The sequence below is a fragment of the Anneissia japonica genome, unplaced genomic scaffold (assembly GCF_011630105.1).
Source record: "Anneissia japonica isolate Jap-2015-1 unplaced genomic scaffold, ASM1163010v1 scaffold284983_len440753_cov197, whole genome shotgun sequence".
Classification (NCBI taxonomy): domain Eukaryota; kingdom Metazoa; phylum Echinodermata; class Crinoidea; order Comatulida; family Comatulidae; genus Anneissia; species Anneissia japonica.
The window spans coordinates 325,277-348,449 of record NW_022682882.1 but is presented as its reverse complement, the minus strand read 5'-3'; the positions used below and the strand labels follow the sequence as shown (position 1 = coordinate 348,449).

The 23,173-nt window shown below is 34.6% G+C and overlaps 1 protein-coding gene across 1 annotated transcript; it reads right to left on the bottom strand.

The window, feature by feature from the left end:
* Nucleotides 1-298: 298 nt before the first annotated feature.
* Nucleotides 299-21,938, bottom strand: LOC117109745 (ER membrane protein complex subunit 1-like; the record flags this gene model as incomplete). The annotated part of the gene is made up of 21 exons (XM_033252190.1): nt 299-2,289; nt 2,588-2,663; nt 3,155-3,312; nt 4,699-4,909; nt 7,743-7,855; nt 9,819-9,929; nt 10,875-11,085; nt 11,248-11,424; nt 12,175-12,339; nt 14,287-14,457; nt 15,085-15,140; nt 15,533-15,652; nt 15,921-16,017; nt 16,366-16,464; nt 16,694-16,765; nt 17,371-17,526; nt 18,460-18,606; nt 19,161-19,284; nt 20,272-20,400; nt 21,048-21,156; nt 21,743-21,938. Coding segments are annotated over 21 exons (2,859 nt in total), but the record flags the coding sequence as incomplete, so codon positions are not given.
* Between the last annotated feature and the right edge of the window lie 1,235 nt (nt 21,939-23,173).

The following is a 23,173-nucleotide window of genomic DNA, read 5'->3' as shown; positions in this document are numbered from 1 at the left end:
TTAGTGATTCTTCCCCACCCCACTCCCTGCATACCCCCACCAGGTCGTCTTACACATAGATGTGTTATGTATTACAGTATTTGGTATTTATATAAGCCTGGTTCTCACGAGAGCCCTAGTATCCAGATCGGGAGCTAACCGTTAGCGCTAGGCCTAACCGTTAGCACCTGAGTGAGAACACCCGATCGGTTAGCGCTAACCGTTAGCAGTATCCGGATACCGCTAACGGTTAGAAAGCGCTATCGGTTAGCAAGTTGAGTGCGTTTCTATCATCAACCAATCACACATACGCATTTACAATTTCCAGTTTCTTATTGGCCAGTGATTCGATCATCATATTTTTGGTATCCATATCGGGATTTTCTCGTATGGACGCACGCCAGCTAACGGTTAGCAGGATTCGGATCCTGCTAACCGTTAGCTGGCGTGTGAGAAAAAAGCCATAGCGCCTATTCCTTTAGGTTACGAAGCGCTTTGTTTTCCCAAAGCCATGTGTTGCAGCCATATTGGTGCAGTAGCAGGCAACCCCACCAGGTACCCATTTATAATCCTGGGTGGAGAGAAGCAATAGGGGAGGGAAACAAATTACGGGTATATGTCTTTATTACATATCAGTAGACTCTAAAATCGATACACTAAGTTTTTGGAGCACCTGAACCACTTCCGGGTGTTTTTGAATGACGACTAACCACGCCCACTTACACTCTTGTCGGGGACATCGGCACACCAATCCCACCCCAATCAGGGACATCGAGCATCAACCATAAAATCTCTAACCCAGGCATTGTTGCAGCTCTCCTTTGCCTCCTCACATGCACAACAAAATCGAAGTTGGATTGGACAGTCAATCCAACAGCATAACATCACATCATTGGGGCCATATAATAAAGGTGGCTAGTAGCATAGCTACGCATTCAATTTTTAAATTTACCATTATTCTGAGAAATAATGTTCATTAAACTAGCCTAGGTACAGATTTTAAAGCAGCGTTTATAAGTTGTTGAGCTTAAATATCGTTCCCTCGTGCCGTGCTGTGCCTATACGTGGGCCGGTTATAGCAGCAGTAGTGAGGAAACAAAGAATGGGTTCACCATGAGATAAGTTGAAATTTACTTCCGGAGTAGTTTCGTTACACGGTATTTAACGTTAGCTGGGACTTGCTCAAACGATCGACCACCCACTGAGTGCTCGGCGCGATTAACTGGTAAAATAAACGGAATATGGTTGGCGTTTTTAGCTCGAACGGGCCCTTAGTGCCCCTTGCTTGGGACCCCTTTTGGCAAATTTCTAGAGCCACGACTAGATGCAGAGCATATGATGTCTTCAAAACATAAACTATACATCTGTATTAAGTAAACAAATCATATCAATTTCCATACATATGTTCCTAAAGAAGCTGGGCAAAGTTGCAAGATATTAATGTGTGAAAGTATCATCAGGAATGATTAATGTCGAAATATTGAATCCCAACACGATGGCATGTATTTCAATACTTGGAGTATGTATTATACTTTCTTATCTGAGATTAATCAGTGGACCTTTCGATTAATGTGTGTTTTTTTAAGTAATTGCTCACTATATTAATAAGATTTCATGTGGCATATAGCTTATAGGGTTCATTAGTTCCTTAATTCATATAAGGAACAAATGAGAAACACAACTTTAACCTTTAGTAGTCTTGCACATGTTACAAAATGTCTTTAGCAAAAGCTTTCAAAAACTGTACAGTAACTAGAAGTTTCAAATGCAATTAACATATTTTCAGATAATATAGAGTAAATCAACTGGTATCAGTCAAAATATCTAACTTGGTACTGTCAGATCTGACATCTTTAATTAAAAGTATTGATTATTTTGGAATAGTAACTTGTGACACTGTCAAGGTTTTAAAGCAATACATCATGTATGACAGTACTCAATTAATCAACTGATTTCAATGTTACATCCCTTTTCGTACCACGTTTATGTGCAATATAACTTTGTGTTTGTTTTGTAAAATTTTACTCAATTTAGCAACTGGCTACAATGTTAATTCAATTTTTGAATAAATCCTTGAATGAAATGCACATGTAATTTGTTGTGTTAACTGCATGGCACACAGTGAGCATCAAAGACGAATCACACATCTTCACCTCCAGCCCTGATGGAGTGCTTTAATGGCAGCTAGTTTCTTGGTGATGATGGCAGCAATGACGAGGCCAACTACAACGGTTGCGATCAGTAGGTAATCAAAGTCTTGGTTGAGAACATCAAACAGTTTAGACGGAGAAATTCTTGTATAATAATAATCTGACAATGAAATATACAAATAATATCATATTGTGACCGATTATAAAGATGTAAAATATTAAAGTACGCTAATTTTTAATAATTATGAATATTTAATTATTGTACCCATAATACAAAACTATTGTCAATGTTTTATGGTGTCATTGGAAAACAGAACCCTTAGAGCAAATATTTCTGGGGAAAACTGCTGAAGCCTCACAGTGCCTTAAAATAACTGCTTCTACGCCAATCACCATGTTATCTCATCCAACCTAGTCCTGAGCCATTTCTGCACAATCAATACAATCATTATTATTACCTAAGCCATAAGCAAGAACAAGACATGTGGACTCCAGTCCTGCAGGTGATGTGAAGATACCTTCAATGCCAAAAACCTACGATGAATAAAATCAAATCAAATATAATAAATTTCAGTATATTTATAATTGTTATAAAAATATTTTATTTTTGTTAGATTTTATTACAAAATGAATGAGGTGAATTTTATATTTTAAAATGGGTACCTGGAAGGGTTGCCTACTTCTGTACGAGCACAGCAACAAAAAATAAGAATATGGGCCCAATGACCGGGGATAAAAAATTCCTTGTGTTTTTTAAATGTTCACTAGGAGATTTTAACGTATCATGTCCACCTTTAGGCACAAGGTCCAATGATATGTCAAACAGTGAACCTAATCACTTTTATCCTTCCACAAGACAAACATATGAAAAAGATAGGCTGTCTCCTTATGAAGTTTTTTTTTTTTTTTTTTTTTTTTGGTGTTGAGAAAAAATTCTGTTACTGTGACAGGAATTGAACCAAGGTCTCTGGGATTGGTAGGCAAGCATCTTAGCTTTAAAGATATTCAACTCGAATCATACTCACTGATTGGTTATAATTAATAAATGATTGATGTGGGAGAGGAAGTTCTGGTAGATATGGTATCAACCCTTCCTCCCTATGTTCTGGCAGTGGTTCAATCGGCCGTCGTGGGTCAAGGAATCTTTTTGGAAGAACTACTAAACCACCTGCTTGCAGAGACACTGAAATAAAAATAATGAAACCAATCAATCAATCAATCAGTCAAACTTCCATAGTGGCATCCATCAAGTAATAATTGGTGACTAAAAAATTAAGTGTCAGTTATAAGGGCAAGTAAAAAAATTAATTGCTTATTCTGCTCCAATTTTTCTTCTTTTTTTTTGCAGGTTACTATTTTTTTTTAATATCAAAAAATTAAGATCCTTTCAATGGAATAGCAATTAGTATGTTACTATCATTGGTATTTTTCATTATCTTCTTTTTTGGTTAGTGTACATCAGATACTAGCAGAACCACTTTCTATCAAATATCCTAGTTAAAGTGCAACACTTCCAGATACAAAAATAATCCCTTACCTTTTCTGATACAGAATCTCAATCAAATAGCAGTGCACTTTTTATTATATTTCTTCTTAAATTTATTATAAATAACAACAATAAATAACTATCTAGGTGTTTTCTATTTGAATAATTAAATTTGTCATAAATAATAGCAATAATAATCAATAATAAATAATTCTCCAATTTCGATATTTTCTTTTTTTTTCATTTTTTCTTCTGCATGTTCCTTGTACAATTTTGTGTTTCTTTTCACGACTTTTTAGTTTGTTTTTTTTTTTAACTTGATTGAATTTATTCTGTATGATTCTTGTGCAATTTGGTAGTTTTTTCAATGATTTTTTATTTATTTTTTTTCTATTGATGACCCTAATTAAATGATAGTTATAGTAAAAATAATAAATGATAATGATCACGTTTTTTTTTTGTGCAATATTCAAACAAATAATTGAATTAATGAATGGTTAGAACTTTTATTATGATAATGATTTTGGCATTTTTATTGTTCTCTTTATGAATGTTCTGTAATGTCCAGTGCATTTTTTGCCTTTTAAGTATGAATAGTAGCAATAATCACAATAATAAAATAATTATGATCATGAATGGATGTTCCCTTTTTTTGTTTTTTTTTATAGCAAGCCGTACTTTTTTTTTTTTTTGTGCAATATCAAATATATAATTGAATTTAAGATTTGAATAACAATTTTTTTATAATAATGATTGTGGCTTTTTTTTCTCTTTATGAATTTTTTTTTTAACGTCCAATGCATTTTTACCTTTTAAGTATTTGTATGTTTAATGTGAATTGTTGTTTTTTGCAATTCAGTTCTTAATACTACAATGTTATATTCAGCAATTCTTCTTTTATCTTTGTTTTTGTTTACATTTGAATGTTTGAATAAGATATACCATGATAATTCAATTGAAAAAAATATTATTATCACTTTCCACATTTAGAAGTATGGTAATAAAATACTAATAATTGTAAACTTCTATTACACTCTTCCTTATATTAAATACTAAAAACAAAAATAAAACAAACCAACATACATATAATATTCTTGTGGGTGATTCCCTTTTCTGTGTGAGACACCGCCATCGCTTGAACCAAGGATGGCAAGATATAGGACTGACGCTCGACCAGAGGAGACTCCGGGGGATCAAGGGATGAAAATGCTGTACTGTTTTTCTGTATTTTCCCTTCATAAAGCTCCAGAGCTGTTATCTCAGCACGTCTGCTTTTACTATTCCAATATTGATACTGAAAAATTATTTGTAAAAGAATGCTAGTGTGGATCATTCCAGTTGTAAATACTACCCATCCCTCAATTTATCTTCAATTCTCTAAGAGGAAGAGGGTGTGGGGATAGCACTCTTCCAGTAAATGTACCCCCACTAAAACATTAGCCAAAAAAAAAAAAATACACTCAAATTAGTTAAGACTGAAGCCAGGGTTGAGAACTGAAATACCACTTCAATACCCCAGCTAATGTCATCTACTTTTTATCATGCTCCTGTCACCAGCACACCAGTATCGTATAAGTCTTGAAATGGGGGGGGGGCACGAAAGTGAAGTGGGGGGACTCAATGATCAGTTGAAGGGGGAGCTAATTCGCAAAATATGGTGATTTTTAGGTGATTTTCTACTACTTGACTGTGATTTTTTGGGGGCGACTGGGGGCGCGAGTAATTTTTTTGGGGGCGTGAGTAATTTTTTGGGGGGCATGTGCCCCCCCTATAGATACGCCACTGCAGCACACACACCCAACCACCAAATGTTATTAATAATAAATATGCAACTACAGTGCACACAGTTAATAAGTTCAAATTTATTCATCTACATGGTAGTAAATCTTTAAATTGGCTCATAATCAATTTAATAATTTTCATAGTATTGTCTGTACATTCAGAAAAAAAACTAATCACTAATTATTAAAATCTAATCCAAAATAAAAATGCTCCACCACTAGCTCAAGAAGAATTCAAGGTCACTAAAATAAAATGTCATTATCAATTTTAAACTGTATTGATTTAACAGAGTGAGAAATAGCACTTTATTTCTGTCTATTTCATCAGCAAATGCAAGCATCTAATTTAGGCTGTTATTAAAAGCCATCTATCAAATTGGTTCCACATTCATTTGTAGTGAAGTGGCACGTACTAAAATTATTACTATTCAACCATTTGATGAATATGTTCAATCAGTGGTTGTTAATGAACAATGAGTTGTTAACAAAAAAGCATATTAATAAACTGATGGACAAAAGCATGATTGATTTGATTATAATTTTAATATATTCCTTGGTGATATATATATTTTTGACAGAATGTTTATTGAGTTAGGAAGAAGTAATATCAAGAAGGATATAGTTTATGGGAAATTGTATCCTGCAATCAACATCACTTTAGACTTGTTTACATTATGTTAGTATTCTACTAATAAATAACAACCAACTTGTTCAATGCATCAAAGCATTCTTTGCAAAAAATACTCATCTATTTTTTTTTTCAGAATATATTTCTGCATTACTATATTCAGGAGCGGATTCAATTTCAACACATACAATGCCACGTATTAAAATAGGAATACAAAACGAAAGTGAAAATAAAAAAAAGAATACAATACAAAAATGTTTCAATAGGGCGTACAGCCCTTTGGTTATGCCACTGATGTTGGTGTTTCCTACTTCCTATTTTGAAAATTTGTGTCCCCCTCCTTTGAAAATTCTGGATTCGTTATAAAATCATTCAAACCTCAGCATATTTTTTTTCCTTCATACTCTTTTAAAAATTGTTCATAATCCTTATCAACCCCTAATTTTTTCTATTCCACAATGCTAAACTTCCAGGACCAAAAGGAAGATTGCCATTGGTGTAGTGAATGGGTGTGCATAAAATGGATTAACAGGGGAATGAGGGCGCCGCATAGAACCCCTGATGGGGTAAAATTTGTTTCATTCCCCCGATGGGATATACTTGCTTTCCCTCCGACAGGGGGCTAGTCTCCCCCGATGAGGGGGCTATAGCCCCTTAATTCCCCCCAACCCTTGGCACCACCACTGGTTGTAATGCCCGATTTATTACTGGTTGAGATGTAAAGATTTAAGATTCACTTTTAAGTTTAATTACAGAAATAACAAATTATATAATATTCAGTAAATTTTTGAATGTCTTTGATTTAAGGGTGCTTACGGAAATGTGTCCGACTTCTCTACACCATTCTCGTCAATTTCCCTCCCATCCCTGTTTGAGCATTCTGTTTACGATCAGCTTATGAAAGTTATTAGATATTAATAAGAATATTTTTAGTATTGTAATTTGTTTTCGTTAAATGTTTTTCAGAAATACTTGTCATATGATTTTCATTAATGCAGAGGATATCTCAATATGGGTCAAGTAGCAATAAATTATCAATTAACTGATCCATATCCACGTTTAATGGTATTTTCACTGAAAAACAAATTTTGTGTGTTTTCATTTATGACGTGATGAATAAATTGAATTCTGAATTTTGATATTAGTGCATATTGACTATTCTAATGAAACGAGGTTGTATCTCATCAGCAAAATCTTGTTAAGTACGTACCACAAAGACATTAAGTACGCTATCAACAAGGTCAGAACTATAATTGCATGTAATTAACAACAAGTTAATTATCACATGTCTCTGTTTTCTCTTTATTCATAAACAGTGCATCCATTCAAAAGCAAATTATTTTCAAAGGAGTCTATTCGTATTAATACTTTTTAAATCATATAAAAGGTTGTTTTCACGAAACTGCAAAAACTTAACCTAGATATTCTAAGACAGTGACATGTTTGTCTTGTTTAGCTAACACTTTCAAGGTCCCTAGAACTTCAAATTATAATACCAGTCCATTAGAACAAGTACATACTTAAATAGAAAGGGTTGTTATTCAGGTAGATAATTTATATAGATATACAGATTTTTCTATTTTAGGATTTTAATTCAAATGTGAAATAGAAGTTTTCAATTTTTTTTTTGCTCATAACAAGCCAAAAAGCAGAACCAGAAAGGGATGTTTATAGAAGTAGATAATTTTTATGAAAAAAAAAAGTTCAGTTCAACTCACAGTTATCCAATTCTCAGAGTGGACAACATGAACAGGGCCTTCGACTCGCTTGTGATCTACACTGAAAACGATGGCACCATTCACAACATCCACAAGATAAACACTTAGACGAGCTATAAAAAATACATTAACCATTTAGACACAATTTAGAGCTTCCGACTACATTCAGACTTGGAGATAAGCTAGGCTTACATTAAGCCCAGCTCAAGGTTAAGCCCTGCTTAACTTTGCCGGGCATTCAGACTAGCTGGATTAGCCAGACGCAAGAACCTGAAGTTAAATTTGCATATTCATGGACTGGAACCAGGAAATGATTTTCAAAACATTGCGCACAAGATGTACATTTGCTCACAGCAGACGTAATGAAATGCTGATTGGTCAATTTTTGATTCACAGTCAACTAAAGTTAAACTGGGTGGCATGCCAGGCTAGTTACTATAGGAACAACGCCAAGCTCAGACTGGAATGTGGTAAACCTGGTGAGTTATCCACCTAGTCTGAACTAGGCCTTCATGTCAATTGTCATAGATCAAACATGTGAAGGATGTTAAACAAATATACAGCTCTGTCATGATGTGCCAATATATGGTCATGATGTGATGTCGTCATGACCATATTTAGGTATGTAAAATGTTTTAGTCAAATAAAATGATCATTTGGACAGGGCTTAATAAACTGACAAAAAACCATAGAGCTATTAAACAACTAGAGTGCTGACAAGATGGCGGAGCAATGCAGAGTTGTGTATGTGTACCATCCAAGATGGCTGCCGTAGGAAAGCGCCACCTTCAGGCTTAGTATACATATTATTACCCTAAATAAGCCCTCTGACTGAATATTATTTCATTAATGATAATTAGTATTGATAATGACAAATTATTAAACTGTTGTAGCCAAAAAGAGGCCAAGTAGAACATCTTATTCAAATATTAAAAAGAATTTAAATTGTGTGCATTACATCCATACACCGCAACGCTCGAGTTTCAAAATACGGGTAACTAGCTGTACTGAACTTTCTGTGTAAATTGAGGGCGCAATTGAAAATGATAGCGCTCAGGGGAAATTTGATTGGCTGAATCTATGGCAGCCATCTTGGATGGTACACACACACAGCTCTGCGTATTTCGAACATCGAATACATTGCTGTTAGCGCTCTAGTATTCTTATTATATCTCTATGCAAAAAACAAACTATCTGAACCAGGGGTTCTCAACTATATTGCAATAGGGGTCAAATTTATTCACTGAATAAATTTTAAGGGCCAGGGGAAGTGATGTACTATGGCACCTAGTGCCACAGTTGTGAACCAGGGGAAGGGTTTGGGAGGGGCTCTCCCATTTCCCTAATTAGGAATTTAAAAAATAATTCTGTAAGCTGCTAGATGCTTATACAGGGCTTCTTGACTTAAGGAAGTCCATTGTTGTACATGGAACTACACACTACAGACAGGCAGCAGAGCTAGGCCGACTAGCCTTGTAACATCAAGCGAGGGACTGTGCGAGAGGCCAAAAGTTGGCGTATTATGATTATTTTTCTTTGCTGTTTGCTGCGATAGTTTCCGATTTGATTGATTAAATCGCTAAAATTTGTGGGGCAATATATAGGCCTAGTTGGCAAAACAGAATGCAAAATTATTAAGGTTATAAATATAGGCCAAATCCTAATGGAGAATATTATTTTTGGGCTTGTTTTTGAGGGCTGCATAACAGGCACTCGCAGGCCGAAGATGGCCAACAAGCCGCCAGTTGAGAACCCCTGATCTGAACCATGTAAACAGCACAATAAATAGCACACTGTAGGAAAACATATCATGAATCTTTCATTGATTTCTTGATTCTTGAATTGCAGAGAGTGACTTAAATATAGTGGGTATATATAATAATGTAAAAAATGATGATGATGATTTTTTTTAAATATTAAATTTTATAATTTTATATTTTTTGATATTATATTTTTTTTATTAAGGATAATAATAAAGAAAATAGTATTATAAATGATGATAACGATGTCAGTAATAATGACCATGATAAAAAAAAAATGAATATGCTAATAATTATGAAATTTTAATAAACTTACATTTAGATGGACCATCGCTTCCCTCTGTGGTCACTACAACCAAGTTAGGGTTCAGATACTTGTAAAGGACTGTCCTGTCCCCAAGAACTCTACCCTGAGAATGAACCTCCTCTGGGGGGAAAAACAGTTTAATTGGTTCATGAAGTGAAATCTTTCATTGAAAGTCCTGAATTTAAATCCTGTTTTGGAATATTTCAAAACCAGAGCATTTTCACCACCAAAATACATATCTCTAGTTCATCAAGTAAAATCTTTCATTTTGAAAGTCCTGAATTTAAATCCTTTTTTGGAATATTTCACAACCAGAGCATTTTCACCACCAAAATACATATCTCTAGTTCATCTTAAAGATCAAATTCTTTCAGGATTTATAAATACCTACATAAATATATTACAGTGAACATATAAAGGCTCTCCTCGCAGAAGGCATACTGTAAGATTATTTGGCCAGGGTTTATAGGAATCTATTTATAAATATCTTAATGTTCATCTTAAAGGAATGTCAACACAGGACCAGTATATCAGTTAGAAGACACACCAGAATATCAGTTAGAAGATACACCAGTATATCAGTTAGAAGAAGCACCAGTATATCAGTTGAAGAGACACCAGTATATCAGTTAGAAGACACACCAGTATATCAGTTAGAAGTCACACCAGTATATCAGTTGGTAAAGAGTTTATAGAATTCCACAATAAAATCTTACAGTTAGCATCTTATAGAACTCCCACCAGTATACACAGCAGTACATCATTTGGAAAGGGATTAGAAATATTGAAATAAATCATTGAAATTTAAGAAACCCTAAAGCCGGGCGCTCTCTGCGTCGCATGGCGGTCGTACGACCGTCGTGCAACCGTCGTATGAGGAATCCAACTCCGCTCCATGTGAGCGCTAGACAACGTGAAGCTGTCTACTGATTTCCGGTTGCAGTCTAAACGGATCTTAATAAAAAAAAATGACTGTTGCGCGCGTTGTGGCGTTGCGTGTCGTATACAATCGCGTCAGACGACGACCCTCGGGCACAGTAGGTGCCCGGCTTTAGAAAAAAATACCTGTAGATCGTTTGACGTAAATGCCAGTGATCCTTTTTGAAGTTGGTGGTAGTTTGATTCTCCAGATCTCTTGAGCTTCAATTTTGCTGTCAGTTGTGACCTTAAGTGATAATCCTGAAAGTCTAGCAACCTCCCTTTCAGCAATGAACATAAATATTGAGTTGCCATGCTTCTTAACAATACTGACAGCACTAGAAGGGTACACATGTACCTAGGTGTTATAAAAACGAATAATATTATGAATTATTATGAATAACAAACGAAAAATTATATTTTTTTTCTTTATATTGTATCTTTCTATGGTTTACTTATTTAATCCTAACTTCTTCTGGCAAAGCCATTCATCTATTGCTTGAATACCTGACTTTCATACCTTATTATTGTCATCGAGCAGCAGTATTGGTTTAAGGAAGTCTGAATCCATAATCCCAACCATACTTAGCTGCTTCAACTTGAACTGAAGTTCTTTTCCGTTGGGAAACTGCTCAAACTCAGCCGTAGGTTTACCAGTTATGGGGTTGAAGGAGTAGATTAGAGTGAGTCCAGATATCTATAATAAGTAATAATGCTTTTAGGAGGGATTTAACTAGTAGAATTATACCCCTCAAATCTGTTTGTTAGATAATTAAAGAGTACAACCACTGCATAAAAAAACACCAATAATTTATTCAGATATGAAGTGCCGATGAATTCGAAAGTGAGTCACCATGACATTACATTTGAGCCTCCGAAGGGTTCAAAGAGTAGATCAGTTGGTTAAGATACTGTATCCGGATAATTTAAGGTATAGGAATAGTGCTGCAGTGAGCCACATTCATGTCTCAGCAAATCTTATTTATTTATTAAATATTCAGCACAAAAATCACTGATCAGAAAATGGCCAGAGGAGTGCCTAGAAGACACCATAGGCTATGAGAGCTCAACAAAACATGTGGGTATTCTTTATGTTTTATGTTATTGCCTACTGACAACAATGTAAAATACTGTATAGGCTACCAGTGGGAGCGTGTTTCTACTGCCTTATTTATACTTAAAAAAATGTTTACAGTTTGAAATGCAATTTTGTTTTAGTTTTTGACTCTAATTGATTTCTAATAAGGCACCCCTACATCGTGGTAATATCCATCATGCATGGATTTATACACATGACCTCTACCAGATTTACTGTTCTAGAATTAACTGCCAGACTATGCCTCAAGGGGGCAGTAGACACAATAATTGTAAACAGTTTTTGTTTCAATCAATGATAATATTTCCTGCATGTCTTAATACAAAACAATAGTGTTAACAAAAGCCTTACTCTGTGTCTTCCAACAACAGTGCATAGAGGAGGGTTTGGGAAATGTGCTGTTGTACGCTGAATAAACAGCGCTACTTTAGATTTTGAGCCGTCTTGGAACGTAGCAAGACTTGGAGAAAAATGACTCCAAAAAATTGAACCATCCGTGGAATCAATACCATAAATCTGAAAACAGAAAATAATTGAAAAATAAATTGCATAATTTTGCTATAGTAGCACAAAACATTGAACTTAGTTTAAATATACCTTGAAGGCCACACCTCCATTTTGATGCCATGAGTAAGTTTAGCAAGGTTACAGGACCTCAATTATCTATTAAAAGCCTGGTTCCTAGTATCCGGATCAGGAGCTCTAACCATTAGTGCTAACCGTTACCACCTGTGTGAGAATGCCTGATCGGTTTAGCGCTAACCATTAGCGGTATCTGGATACTGCTAATGGGTAGCAAGTGCTATTGGTTAGCAAGTTGAGCGCGTTTCTATTATCAACCAATCACACGTACGCGTTTACAATTTCTAGTTTCTTATTGTCCAGTGATTCAATCATATTCTTAGTATCCGGATCGGGATTTTCTCGTATGGACGCACGGCAGCTAACGGTTAGCAGGATCCAGATCCTGCTAACCGTTAGCTGCCGTGTGAGAACATAGCCATTAATTTCTGCTTAAAGCGAGGGAGTGTCTGTGCTTTTAAGGTGTGCTTGGGAATTGTTCCAACCATCACTAGGCTGTAAAATTGCTTTTGGCTAGTTTTTGAATCACACTTCATTAATGTCGAATAATTCTCAGCCTTTTTTTTTTTTTGATTCTAGCAAATTTAAGGGATATGCAAAACAAAAACAATAATATTATTTATACATCGGTAAATTGACTAAATATATTCTCATTATAATTTTCTACTGAAACTTAACTCACATATTGAAACAAATATTTTTTTTTTAGCTCAACAAAGGCAAATATTCTTAAAAAAGTCCCTTTCATTATTTAAACTAAGGTTTTGTAATTCAACGTAATTACAAGTATTACTTAATATAGGCCTAACTATTATTTTATATGTGTCTTTATTATATTGATATAATACATTTTAATGTCAGTCCTAATTGCTGCTCTTTAGAACAACAGACCTTTCTGGAGTGTCAATCAAACAGCACTAAGAATACGCGTGCGTCTCACAAACACACATGTTGTCCCACAAACGCACGTGTTCGCATATGTTTTAACACTGTCGTCTTGTGGGACCTTAGCAACAATATCCAAGGGGCGGGGCTTAGCGGAAAGGTCCATTGAAGCTTGCCGTGCCAAAACCAGCATCAGTGACCAAAACAAGGAAAATTGACTTTTACATAAACACATTAAAAGTGTTAAAATGAGGCATGTTGTATGGCACCCCCAACCCTTGGGCCCCTCGAGACAATCGGCTCGGCCTAGCCTAAGCCAAGCCTAGCCGGGCCCAACCCAGCCAAGCCCAGCCCAGCCTAGCCAGCCTAGCCTAGGTGGCGAAATGGTTAAATTGTCGCACAGGCCAGTATTGAGTAAATGAGATATAAAATATGGGAGCCCAAAAAATTGCCTAAAAATCTAATTTTTTTTTTTCACTATAGATCAACAGTTTAATGTCTTTTTAATCATGTCCCAAAGTATTAGTTCTGGAAGTGGTCAACAAATCGTTTATTTAATGTTAATCAGATAGTTAATTCTATTAAACAAGGTATGCACAAAAAATTTTTGGAAGGCAATTACTCAAAATCATGTTTATCTTGACTCTAAGTGCTGTACTTTCATTTTCCAATAACTTAGGCTTGAAATGTCCAATTTCAATGAATGACCCCTCATTTTAGAGATCACATACTCAGGTATCTGAAAACACCAATGACTTGAATTTGAATTTTTGCTACAACTTAGCCATTTTGCCACAACATGCCTCAAATGGTAGATAATTTACTGGAATTGACATACTATTGTCAAAATTAAAAGCTAAAGTACAATGGCTTTTCTGTATTAACTATAAATACTGCCATATTTCTATGCTAATTAATGTACTCAGTTTAACATTTAGCGACAGTACGCTGGTTTTAGGATGGCAAGCCTCAATTAATTAAAATGCCAGTACTAACCTTTCCGGATTTTGAAATTATAATGATCATTTTATGCAAATTAAACTCATCCCTAGTAAGGTACTCTTCTTCATCATCATCATCATCAATGATGATGACACGTGAAGGCACTGTGTGATGTTCCTGATGGCTTCCATGTTTCAACCGCCTTCGTAAATGCATCACATAGGACTAAAATCAGGATATAAAGTGGTTAATGTCATATTCTTGGTTAGCTAACATTTTTTGGGGGGCTTAAGGCTAAGGATATAAGGATGCCACTTTACAAAATGGCATATCCTTTCACAAGACAGATATAAACACAAGATGCTCGACATAAATTAAGTCTCATTTATGAGGCTTAGGGAGTGAAGTTGTTTTGATCATGAGAAAAAAATCCTGTTGCTGTGACAGGAATTTAACCCAGGGTCCTGGGATTGGTAGGAAAGCATCTTAATCACCAAGCCATTCAACTCCACTTCAATATTGAATTTTGGCACCTGGTAGAAAAATAATTATCTTGTGCTCCCCACTCTGAGATTGGCTGTTCTAATTAGTATAGACTCACTTAAACAAATGGATGTAGTTGGTAATGTTTGCCTCATGGTAAACATAGTCAGCCTTAGATAAACTAGTATGCACACATAACATACCATCAAATAGTTCAAACTAGCCTTTAGAATTAGTTACAAGTAAACTACGACAAAGGGAATAGATTACATCCAAGCTTATACAGTTAGTTCATATATCAATTGAAAGAATGTATTTCTAATTTTGTACTTTAATAGGTACAACCGTTATCTTAATTATTCCTCTTACCTTAAGTTGGGCAAATTGGGTATTAAGACGTCTCAGGAACATTTCTAACACTGATACTGAAAAGAAATTATTTAAAAATATATAAATCTTCTATCTATTTCTTTACATTTTTACATAAACATCACTCAAACTAAAAATATATTGTATAACTTTATGATTGTTATGAGTATTTGAGTAATCAAATGATATTGTCTACATAAAAAACCCTTCTTTTAGAATTGCAATAGATGGTACAAAATTAATATTAGATTATTAAATATAAACAAAATAAAGAATTACTAATAATCTCTATTTAACATATAAGAATAACTTCAAAAAAACTTTCCTTGCAAGAGATCCTACTATACATTATAATTTCCATTACCAAATACTATATATTAGTAAGAAAATGTATTGAATCTGTTTGAAAAAAAATTCTTTAATTCGAAATGATAAGAACTTTACTTACTTTCCTCTTTTCCCCCAAACTCATCTTCAAACTTTGCTTCTGTGTCAGATACCGGAAGGTCAACCATCTCAACTGCAGCGACACTTGCCAAACCCTCCTCTCGGCACCACAGTACTCGACCTGAGATAAAAAGCAAGGTTATCTTATCTATAATAAGGTCAGTAAAACCTGTCTGTATTTCCCAAGCACAGTACAATAATTAAAGATTACCATAAAATAGTCATATTTTTTTTAAGGCAGAACAAGTGGCTTTTTGGAGTACTATATTATATGTACAGTCCATTTTTCTAGCCCATGGGTTCAATAATTTGAACAAACTGCAGTACACGTTAAAATTTAGAATTAGAGTACAGTCTTCACATTCACAATAAAGACAAACACTTCTTACCTGGTTGGTGTACCATTGCAATAGCATCATCTGCCGTCTCTAGTAACACACGGTAACCTAACTGCTGATCTTTTTTATGAAAAAGGTACACAGAACCCTAGAAGAAATTTGTAAATGTAAAATAATAAAATACAAAATTTTAGAATAATTTTGCTTTCATATACAACTCTGTACAATATCACAGATACATATACTGTATAATTGACACCCATCCTTCATTTTGTTTTATTTATTTGAATTATATATACAGAGGGTAACCCTTCCAGCTAGGCTGATATATTCAAGGACAAAATTAAAAATACTCTAGTAGATTTAAACTAAAATACTATCAAAAGATTACACTCCATTTAGAAATAATATATAAGCAAATGTTACAGAAATTCTATTTTTGTAAATTTTTATTTCATATGCTATTTCGAGACATTTCAGTTTCAACTTCCTTCACCTTTACTGGCTTGCCATGACTCTTTTCTATTTCAACTGTCTGTTTCATGTTTTCATATTCTGTTCCATCAGCAGCATTGAAACATTCAATATCAACTTCCTTTTAAATGAAGAGAATAAAACAGGAAAAAAAAAGTAGTTATTTAATTGTTATTCAGTTTGTAAGTTCTTAAATGCATCTTCAATCCAAGCACAATATCAACTACAGTATAGGAATACAGATACCGGTAAATATATATTGAACTTGTTTGATTTGTTATTGTCTGGTTTATTCCCATTTAATCTGGTTGAACCTGGTTTTACAATATCAAAAGAAAAAAAATACTCACAATGCCTGTAGTCTGTGTAAAAGTTGTGATAACACTATGATCTGGCAAATTCGATATTCCAATTGTTGTTTCCTAATGGTAAATACATGTGAAGAATAATTATTAAAATAATTCATCATTATGATCATGATGATGAAGTAATCAGACATTCATGTTGTTTAACAATAAAACATCAAGAAAGTCTATCCGTCTCGAAATACCTATTTCATAGAGAAAATATATATAAAAGGTAACGGTAAAAAGGTCGGAGAATAACCCATAACTCGCAGCATCATTGTGCTGAATTGCGAATGGCCGTGGTTTGTAACTACCTAGCCATTGTAAAGAGGTGCTTATAGTAGGTTTATGTCCACATCATTCCACAATGATAAGGGCTGAAATAAACCAAAGCATCGGGGTAACCCCCTACTCTTCCGAAAGATGCAGAAGATGCTTTAAATTGTACACAAGCCAGATGTGTACACTGGACCTCCATTTTGAGTCATTTTCTAACAACACTTGGTTCTACCAACCAAACTCCAGGTGAGACACGGCTCAACCCAGCTCTGATGTTAATGCTGAAGCTATTGGCGCTCCTGCCTTACTGCTCGTCCACTCAACTCAGCCATACTCAATAATGTCAAGCACACAAATGTTTTGGCATTATGCACAAAATAAGACTGAAATATTATTATTACCTTTGTAAACTGCTTGACAACCTCAAGACTATCCTCTATTGATATTAGTAGGTGGTTATCTGATGCTAGAGTTAAGATGAATAGTGGTTGATCTGTAGCAGCTTCTTGTAATTTAAGCTGTTTAATGTTACACTTCTGCAGGTCACTTGTCAGTCCCTGTTCAAATGACACCAATCAATCAATCATTCAAATCAAGTAACAGATATGCCTTCTACAAGATTATGCATTATACCTTTGTTGGCATATACAGCAAAGATTTGAGGAGTAGAAGCTTAAAGTAAGAAATAGAGTAAAGTAAAAAATAAAAGATGGATTCAAAAAAGGAACAGGGTCAGAAAAAAAGACTTGAAAAAAGAACATGGTAGTTATAAAACAGGAGGGTTAGATAGTGAATAAAGATGGACGGTCATGCAAAGATGGAGACAAGAGTGCACTATTTATATTTCAAGGATTTGAGGCTAAAAAGAGAGACATTTAGAGACACTGGATGGATGAGATTAAGGGAAAGTATAAGGGCATTGTATGGAAGCCTGTAGAGCTGTATTAAGATGAGTGGGATTTGATGATGGGATTTCCTCATCCAGTGTAGTGAAATAGATAGCCAGACATACACAGAAGGATAGAAAGAACAAAAGACGAACATGTAGGTCCACATATATTTTTTTGTTTGATATTGTTTATTTTTCTTTGCAATATTTGTAAGCACTTCATAGAGTATTCAAGCAAAGACAACAGAATTACAAGAGGTCCGACTGCCCTGATTTAGAATGTACGCGATGGAACATTAAAAAAAGGACTACCACAAGAAATGAGGCACCTTATTAGATTTTGAATAGAGTTTGAAACTCGAACATGCGCACAGAACACGTTTGATACGAACATCTTTTAAGGACACGCCCTACGTGGCAGTACTTTTTGAAATAGGATTACGTTCCAACGAAACCACGAGAGTTGGACTTCTTGCAGTTCTGTACTCTTTGGTTTAAGTGACAAAATGTTTTATGTGCCTGAACTGTATAAGCTAAGGAGCATAAAATTAATTACTGAAAAAAATTTTAACACAGGAGTTAAAAATTATTGTTCCCTCACCGAAATATGTGTGCTTTGAAATACACTTCCATCTCGCAACTTGGCACTCTGTAGTTCTTTGCTGACTGGATCAAAACAGACCATGTGACCATCATGAATAATGATGCAAGCAGTGTCAGCTGTTGCCCAGGCAGCTGGGAATAAGTTCTACAGCAAAAAATATCATTTAAAAAAATTGTAAATAACATAAATTTTTATTATATCTTTTTAATGTTATTGTTGTAACTGATAGTATTTTCCACTGTCTACCATTCTTTACTTTGAATCATTAATTTTTAAAGTGAATTATTTATTTACAAAGCGAAGAACTCAACATAAAAAGATGTCAAGATCATGCTAAATAGGTGATTTTCTACAGAAATGAAAAGTTTTGTTTTTTACTCTATATAAGTCATTTATTAATTTAAAAAAAAAAAAAACCTTATTAAACTGCATCTCATTTTACTAATAAAATTATTAAACACTAGGTTGATAGAGAAATATTTCAAATATTTCTGGGGTTGGAGAAAGTATGCAAAATTTAGTATATAGACAGATTTTGTTTATTGTATTTGTTGTCTGCCTGCAAATTAAACAATCTGTGATTTTTTAATAAACAGGAGGTCTGTCTCTTATACATATCTAGATGTGTATAAGAGACAGCCCTTTTGCCACACGGCTAAAATATTCTGGATCCACCACTGCTTTATTTTGTTACTTACCTCCTTAGACAGTGTTCCATCTTGAAGAGTGTAGAATTGTACTGTATAATGAGAATTTTCAACAATACCAACTACAACCACCTTATCTTGTATCTGGGATAACCACTTATATTGCACATTGTCACTGAAAGAACACAATTTTCTCATTATCAAAGTAACAGTTTATTTAACAGTCAATCCTTATATAAAGGTTTACATGTGGGGTAGTTAATCAACCAGCATTAATTATTTATAATTACCCCTTAACAATACCTGTCTTTACAATAATTTAAATGTAAATTTTGATGTTTTTATAAAATATATTAAATATTCATTTAAGAGTGACAATTGATTCTACCCTTCGACAAATTGTGGTCTATCTAATTCATGTTTCTCTTGAAGAAAGCCAAAGAAATACTAATCAAAAGATTAAGACACTTTGTATAAAAATTTTATCATTTAATTGTTTTTACTGGTCACTTTTTACTGTTTGATTTCTAGGATCTTTTATTTGTCTTTTTGAATTACATTTCTTATCACAGTAATAAAAAGGTAGGACTTAGAACCATTGCTGACAGATGCCAACTTGTGGTGGATAAAGAAGTCATATTAAACCCTGGTGGGAAAAGTGTGGGCCACAGGCCACATGCTCCGCGACATAAATTTTTTTGCGGCCACAAACATAAATTTAAAAAATGTGGCTTGTACACACGTGTGCAAGCAGCACACATGGCCCAATGCTGATTGGCCCAATGCTGATCATCTGTAAAAATTAATAGTAAAACAAAAGGAGTGCATGTCTAAAGCTTTGTCTACACTATCAAATTTTATGTGACAAAAAAATGTGATGTGTCCATACAGTATATATGGGTAGGATGACATCATATCACATACTATCAAATCGTATAAATAAAAGTTGACCATGTTCAACTCTTATTTTCCATCACATTTTATGCGACAATTTTTTGATGAAATTTGATAGTGTAGACAAAACTTCATTTAACCCTTTAACCTATTTTTATATCCACCACTACTTTAAGAAGTCTTTTCTCCATTCATGATCATTATTTTCAAACAGGTACACAACTTTTTTTTTTCATTTTATAGTTATGGTAAAATTTCAGTGACTTACTCAGTACTTAATTCTTCAAACCACTTTTCTTCACCAGTTTTAGTTGATAGAATGTGGAGAGAATGACCAACAAGCAATGCCAATAGGTTACCATCATCTTCTTGAGTACATATAAAAGACACCGGTGATCTAAAAGATGAATAACAGAAAGATGTTAACTGTAAAACTGAGCACTCATTGCACTCGGCGGTCGTCTGCCAACGCGATTCTATGAAGAGCGTAATGCGACGACGTACGCTCAACTTAATGTTTTCAATGAGATTAGTTCAGACTGCCACCGACAAACACCAGACAGCGTCGCGTCATTGTATCTGTTATACGATGGTCTTACGAGTGCCCTGCTTAATACTATATGTTTTTTCTTCCAAATCCAAAGCTACTAAATTCATCTGGCCAAGCCCTATTTTGGATATTGTTGCTAAGTTCTCACAAAACAACTGTCATTTGAAGGTTGTGGCACCACTCAATAAAACTGCTTGGCCATTCAACTTGCCAGTAGAGGAAATTGATTGGGCATTTATATTCTCTATGATCAAAACACATTCAAGAATTATACTTGCACTCAATTATGCAAGGTGGTCTTGGCTGCCCAGCCTTTTTTCTTAATTGTTGCCCATATACCAAGAATAGAGTGCGCAACCTTAATCAACAACATTTTGCATTGACAGTAAAGAAACACAGGCTTGGATGTGAACTCGCATCTTGATGCCTGTGAATGCTGTTGGACACTACATCTTTGCACAAACAATGTGAAAAAAAAATTATAATCTATTCACCTTTGGTTAGGATCTAAAGGAGCATTAATGTTAGATTCCCACTTTACAAATCCAGTATTTGATGCCCAGGAATTTACTTTGCTACCGCCTCCTGACACAGTGATCAGATCTGCAAAAAAAAAAATATATTACTTTATCCCAGTCCTTTAGTGCCACATTCTCCTCTTACCACCCAACCCACACAAGATAACAATTCTTGTTGTAGACCAGTGGTTTCTAGCCTGGGGTCCACAAAAAATAATTGGGGGGGGGGGGGAATCTTTTGAATTACTTTTATGTATTCTCTATGTAAAGATGTTAGTATAGGAGAGCCACTTGATAGTGCCAATCCTCAAAGTAATGTGGGTCCTACATTTTCTTTCCATGTTTTCTCTTGTAATGCTTTTACCTAGATGTTGAACAAATTTTAAAAATCAGGAGGTACCCCAAATTTGACAAAATTAAAAGTAAATGGGGGATCTAACAGAATAATTACATTCACATTTTGAGTCTGCCAGTGTAATTTCCGGCCATCTGAAAGTGCCATAAACATAAAATTTCCTTCTGCTTTTATTTCAAACTCTAAAGATTCTGCACTGTTTAATGTTGTACTTTTATGGTGAAACATCTTCTATCTGTCCATGAGGATTTTGGCATGTCCAGAGAGGGATCCGCAAACACAAAAAAGTTGGGAACCACTGTTGTAGACCACTCACCTTCATCCTTGTAGTGGAGAGCGTCAATCACCCCAGTTGACCCCCTTGTAAACACCTGCCTCCAGGTGATTTCACCTGTTCTTATGTTTAGTGCTGCAAGCACATTTAATTCTGTTGCAACAAATACACTCTTTTTCCCACTGCTTGGTTCAAATTGCACATACTTCAGTTTACCAACACGGCGCTGTCTCCTAAAATATTAATAAAAATAAATAAAATATCATGTTTTAAATGACTGTATTTGAATTCTTTCACTAAAATGTAGACAAAGGCAAAGCTGAAAAAAAAAACCACAGTTGCTCGTTTAAACTTCTTAAATAATCTGTTTAAGGTGGCCCCCATCGATTGTGAACTACAGTACAGACGAATCTAGGCCAAATTGCCGAAAACCTAGATTATCGAGTCTACTTTGTCAAAACCCAGTTTGCCAACTCAAAAACCATGAATCCCAGTTTACAGGGAGTCAACTAAAAGCAATCACAATGGAGCACTCTCTTATCATGAATGCATTCTGTACCAAGTGGTGGCACAAGAGAAAGCTTGTGGCCGACCAGATTTGCAATGACTAGGAATTTAGAAGCCATTCCAAGGCGATGACTGTGTATTCATATAATAAATAGTGGGTTATTGTAGTTAAATGATTCTTTTTTTTTCTGCAAATCAAACTTGATTAACAATTCGGCTGCAAAAAATTAAAATAGCCCTATAAAAATTTATCATTTGCCAGTTACTATGGATAAAAAAAAACTCTCTTGCCCAAATATAGATTGGGCCAGAGAACCTGGTATGCTTGTTGGGAGTGTGAACAACAATACACCCTTTTACCACCCGCTGCTGTTTCCAGAGTTCTCAAATTCTACAGAATGTCTGTAGTATTATGGAAATAGACAAATACACTTGTACAAAAATACAAATGAAATGAGTATAGTAGCACCTTCTTTAGACTAACAAAATTTATTGACACACAAGCTACACTACAGAAATTTATCAGTCCAAGACCCAGAAGTATATGAGTCTACACATTATCAAATTTCCAGGACAATGATTCTGCCATCAGAATCTTTGGCTATGTTGTCCTTAAGGACTCTAGACCACTCAGACTTTTCAGATTACTGATAAATTTGTAAAACCCTACAAAAGTGACCCATAAACCTGTATTTTGTCCAGTTTTTAAAAATTCCACAGCTGTTGTTATACTGAACCTGCAACTTTGAGCAGCCAATGTCTTGCACTGAAGGCAAATTATTAATATCAATTGTTACAGACATTTTTCATTAACTAAGGAAATTGAAGACATAGTTACAGAAATGCATTTTAATAATTTGAAAAGTATATGTTTCTATGATCTTTGTTTTTTTTTATTACCCAGTACTGCACTGCACACATTTTCTTTTGTTTGTTAATATGTTTTCCACATGATTCTTCTTCTTA